The 5,150-nt window shown below is 46.9% G+C and overlaps 1 protein-coding gene across 3 annotated transcripts in view; it reads left to right on the top strand.

Moving 5' to 3' along the window:
* The first annotated feature begins 4,845 nt into the window (after positions 1 to 4,845).
* Positions 4,846 to 5,150, top strand: part of ANGEL2 (angel homolog 2 (Drosophila)) — an 18,149-nt gene continuing 17,844 nt past the window's right edge. Inside the window, exon 1 of one of the 3 annotated variants that reach the window (XM_010853042.1) lies at positions 4,846 to 5,104. In XM_010853042.1, the coding sequence (XP_010851344.1) occupies positions 5,046 to 5,104 (59 nt within the window). In that variant the 5' untranslated portion in view covers positions 4,846 to 5,045. The remainder of the gene's footprint in view (positions 5,105 to 5,150) is intronic. The other 2 variants (XM_010853043.1, XM_010853046.1) reach the window with 2 other exon arrangements.

Here is a 5,150-nt window from a genome sequence, read left to right as displayed (position 1 = left end):
ACAGATAATGCTGCCGCTGCTGCTGCTAAGTCGCTTCAGTCGTGTCCGACTCTGTGCGATCCCATAGACGGCAGCCCACCAGGCTCCCCTGTCCCTGGGATTCTCCAGGCAAGAGTACGGGAGTGGGGTGCCATTTCCTTCTCCAATGCACGAAATCGAAAAGTGAAAGTGAAGTCGCTCAGTCGTGTCCGACTCTTCGTGACCCCATGGACTGCAGCCTACCAGGCTCCTCCATCCATGGGATTTTCCAGGCAAGAGTACTGGAGTGGGGTGCCATTGCCTTCTCCACAACAGATAATAGATCTCTATAAATCATTAATCCTTTTACAGAGCCCACCGTACAACCAAATTCTTGATCTTGCTGCCACAAGAGGGGAATAATTTACTGATCACATAAAAACTCTTAACAAACTGATGGAGGAGAATATTTCTGGGAGGAAAACAGAGGACCTAAAGAATTCTATTATGCTTCAGATTCATTTCTGGGAACAAGAAAATAAATTCCTGGATTTAGGTATCCATGAAGTGTACTTCTCTGATGGTGAAGTTCATTTGCTCATCAGATGAATTCATTGGGCATCTCATTTGGAACAGCAGACTTTTTAAAGGATAATTCACACACACACACAAAATATGAAATCATATTGTTACCTTGCCAGGGTTCTTGGCCTCCCTGCTGCTGCTGCTAAGTCACTTCAGTTGTGTCCGACTCTATGCGACCCCATGGACTACAGCCTACCAGGCTCCTCCATCCATGGGATTTTCCAGGCAAGAGTACTGGAGTGGGGTGCCATCGCCTTCTCCATCTTGGCTTCCTTAATCAAAAGAAATTGATAAAAAGTCACACAAGAAATTCAAGCAAGGGTTTATTGGGAATCTTGCTGCTAGAGGAGGGAGTAAGAACAAGCAACAGTTTCCCTTCCTCACTCCTTGAGGCAGAGTGAGTTGGTTCCTTATATAGGGTAAGAGTAGGGATGGGCTTCCCTGGTGGCTCAAATGGTAAAGAATGTGCCTGCAATGTGAGAGACCTGGGTTCGATCCCTGGATTGGGAAGATCCCCTGGAGGAGGGCATGGCAACCCTCTCCAGTATTCCTGCTTGGAGAATCCCCACGGACAGAGGAGCCTGGTTGCCTGCAGTCCATGGGGTTGCAAAGAGTTGGACAGGACTGGGCAACTAAACAAGCACAGGGATGGGTCCAGGGGTTGGGCCAGAGGGGTGGCTTAGTCGGTCTGTCCACCCACTTGGTAGTGCTCTATACAGAGTGTAAGCACAGTACCCTGCTTTTGCTCCCAGCACCCTTCTTTTGCTGGGGGTTTTGGTCTTTTTGTGTCTTTTGTTCATAATTTGTCCCAAGTACCCATGCACACAGTTATTTTTAGTCCCTCAGAGTTTCTTTGTATTTTGTTTGCCCAGGTACAAGCACTGCAGCAAAAGGTCCCAGGTCCCAGATAGTCTCAATATAAAACGATTTTATTTAACTTATTAATAAGGGAACCAAAGATATGTTACAATTTGTTCAAGGAGAATCCAAAAAGTAAACATTTTACAGAACAGGAATATTGAATTTACAAATGGATGCAAAACTGGTTTATCTACAGAGGAGAGTTTTCCCTCCATTGGATAGAATTTGTTGACATGTTCACAGGCAACAATTATTTGCATTACCATCAGTTCTCTACAAGTTAATATCTTCAAAATTCTAAAATAGTTTAATTCAAGGTAAACATGACTATCTTTTAGGATCAGATAATCCTCCAAATTCCAGCTCCATTGAAAGGATATTCATTAATCTCTGTTGCTTCTTTTCTTTTCTTGTGAGACCTACTGGCTCACTTGCCAATGCAGGAGACTTGGGTTTGATCCCTGGATTGGAAAGATCCCCTGGAGAAGGAAATGGCAACCTACTCCAGTAGTCTTGCCTGGGAAATCCCATGGACGGGGGAACCTGGTGGGCTACAGTCCATGGGGTCACAAAGAGTAGGATGCAAATGAGAGACTAAACAACAACAACACCGGCTGATTTATTTTCCCATCAAAGAATAGCTCCAGAGGAGTCCCCAGGGATGTTGCTTAAAGTGCTACATTCCTCCTTACAAATCACAAACCAGAGGTTATAGAGTGTATTCGAGAGAAAAGGTTCTGTTAATTCGTAAGCCTTTATTTCTGGTCCAGTATTAACCATTCATTCAAAAGAATACTATCCACAATCTATTGTGTAATTATCATAGCACCGGGTAGGGTGTATTTTGAAAATAATGAGTCATAGTCCTTGCTCACAAGGTACTTACAACCTCATTATAGAGATAAGACATACAAGAAACTATCAGTCAATAAATTTAATAAACTGCCAAACTGAGACTACAGTTAGAAGTAGGACAGTATAAAATGGAAATGTATTTGATCATCATTATTCAAGACAATGACAGCCCACTCCAGTACTCTTGCCTGGAAAATCCCATGGACGGAGGAGCCTGGTAGGCTCCAGTCCATGGGGTTGCTAAGAGTCGGACATGACTGAGCGACTTCACTTTCACTTTTCACTTTCATGCATTGATTGGAGAAGGAAATGGCAACCCACTCCAGTATTCTTGCTTGGAGAATCCCAGGGACAGCGCAGCCTGGTGGGCTGCCGTCTATGGGGTCGCACAGAGTCGGACACGACTGAAGCGACTTAGCAGCAGCAGTAGCAGCATTAATGGATGATGCATTTGTGAATTTGCCTACTGGCTAAAATAGATCTATACCTCCAAAATCAATATTTGCAGTGCTTTTGTCCTCATTCATGGACATGTACAGAGGGGTGAAAATTTTGGTTTCCCAGGATGAATGTTCCCAGGTGAGGTCTAAGAAAGCAAAGTGCTGCCTTCTTTTTCAGCTCTCACCATAAACAAGTGTCCTCTTCACAGCCTATTTAGTGCCAAGTGCTAAAAAAAAAACCTTTTGAGCTTTTTTTAAAGTTATTTTGCTGTTTAAAATGGCCTCAAAAGGTAGTGCTGAAACGCTGTCTGTTGTTCCTAGAGTCTGTGATGTGCCTTATGGAGGAAACATGTGTTTTTATGCTTCACTTTGGTATGAATTACAGTGCTGTTGGTCATGAATTCAATGTTACTGAATCAAAAATATATAATAAATAAAGTGTCTTTAAGGCAATGGCACCCCACTCCAGTACTCTTGCCTGGAAAATTCCATGGATGGAGGAGCCTGGTAGGTTGCAGTCCATGAGGTCGCTAAGAGTCGGACACGACTGAGCGACTTCACTTTCACTTTTCACTTTCATGCATTGTTGGAGAAGGAAATGGCAACCCACTCCAGTATTCTTGCTTGGAGAATCCCAGGGACAGCGCAGCCTGGTGGGCTGCCGTCTATGGGGTTGCACAGAGTCGGACACGACTGAAGTGGCTTAGCAGTAGCAGTAGCAGTAAACAAACATAAATAAAACAAGGTTATATATTGGTTTAGTGACTAACATGTTGTGATCAGTGTTTGAGGGGAACCTAACTCTGTATTTCCCTTAGGAACAATGGTTTAGTAGTCCTTAATTCAGTGTTGGCAGTAACTTTGAGACAGTCTGGGACCTGAGACCTGAGATCCTTTGCTGCAATGCTTGCACCTGGTAAACATCTCCTTGAGCACCAAAAAACAAAGAAACTATAAAGGACTAAAAACAATTGTGTGCATGCACAGTTGGGGAAAGGGCGTCCCTGGTAGCTCAGCTGATAAAAAATCCCCCGGCAATGCGGGAGACTCCGGTTCCATTTCTGGGTTGGAAAGATACCCTGGAGAAGGGATAGGCTACCCACGCCAGTATTCATGGGCTTCCCTGGTAGCTCAGCTGGTAAAGAATCCGCCGCAATGTGGGAGACCTGAGTTCAAGCCCTGGTGGGGAAGATTCCTTGGCGGAGGGCACAGCAATCCACGCCAGTATTCTTGCCTGGAGAATCCCATGGACGGAGGAACCTGGCGGTCCATGGGGTCGCAGAGTCCCACACCACTAAGCGACTAAGCACAGCACGGTTGGGGATAATTATCAAAAACAAAAAAGAGACCACAAAAAACCCAACTGCCACTCCTGAAGAGCCAGGAGCAAAAGCAGGGCACTGCCCCTGCAATCTGCACTGAACAGAGGTGGGCATTTAAAAGTGAGCTCTGCAGACGTGGTCCCGAAAAATTAATTGAAAAAAATCTGTGGTATCACAATTCTGTGGGAACCCAGAGAAGTTTTTCCCTACCTTGAGCGGATACAAATAACCGGTTTTTTTTTTTTTTTCTTCTTTCCTTTTTAACAGTAACTGCGGTGCTTTGACTTTTCACTTTCATGCATTGGAGAAGGAAATGGCAACCTACTCCAGTGTTCTTGCCTGGAGAATCCCAGGGACGGGAGAGCCTGTTGGGCTGCCGTCTATGGGGTAGCACAGAGTCGGACACGACTGAAGTGACTTAGCAGCAGCAGCAGTGCTTGCTTGCTAAGTCGCTTCAGTCGTGTCCGACTCTGTGAGACCCTACTGACTGCAGCCCGCCAGGCTCCTCTGTCCCTGGGTTTCTCCAGGCAAGAATATTGGAGTCGGTTGCCATGCCCTCCTCCAGGGGATCTTCCCCACCCAGGGATCTAACCGACGTCTCTTCAGTCTCCGGCATTGGCAGGGGTGGGGTGTGTTTCTTCACTATTAGCGCCACCTGGGAAACCCAACTGCAGTGAACCTTCCCATCATCTTTAATCAAGCTGTTCAGCTCTTAGTTTATTTCCTGTCTCTTTAAGACCTAAATCGGCTGTTTCGCCCTACTCACAAATGGCTGCGCCGGCTTCACAGTCTCAGCGCATGCCTCTTGTACACAATTTGGCGCCGAGACAATTCGCTGACTTTTGCAGCGCAAGATGGGGACTTGGCGGCGGGCAAGATCGAACTTCCCGGCATGCTTTGCAGTCGGGCCTCGCGGCCCCGCGTCTAGTGATGGGGAGCCCCCGGTGCTTGACGCCGCCAAATCGGCCGTGGAGGTGGACGTTGTGACCGGGAGCCGGGAACTGGAAGGCCGCGGAGTGTAAAGATGGAAGCGTGGCGCTGTGTGAGGAGGGGCTACGGCCGCTGTGTGGTGGGGAGAGGCCGGTCAGTAGGGCTGGGTGGCGGGAGGGAAGAGGGAGGGGCGGGCGGC

The sequence above is a fragment of the Bison bison genome, unplaced genomic scaffold, assembly GCF_000754665.1.
Source record: "Bison bison bison isolate TAMUID 2011002044 unplaced genomic scaffold, Bison_UMD1.0 scf7180017864322, whole genome shotgun sequence".
NCBI classification, from domain to species: domain Eukaryota; kingdom Metazoa; phylum Chordata; class Mammalia; order Artiodactyla; family Bovidae; genus Bison; species Bison bison.
This window is presented reverse-complemented; position numbering and strand designations above follow the sequence as displayed.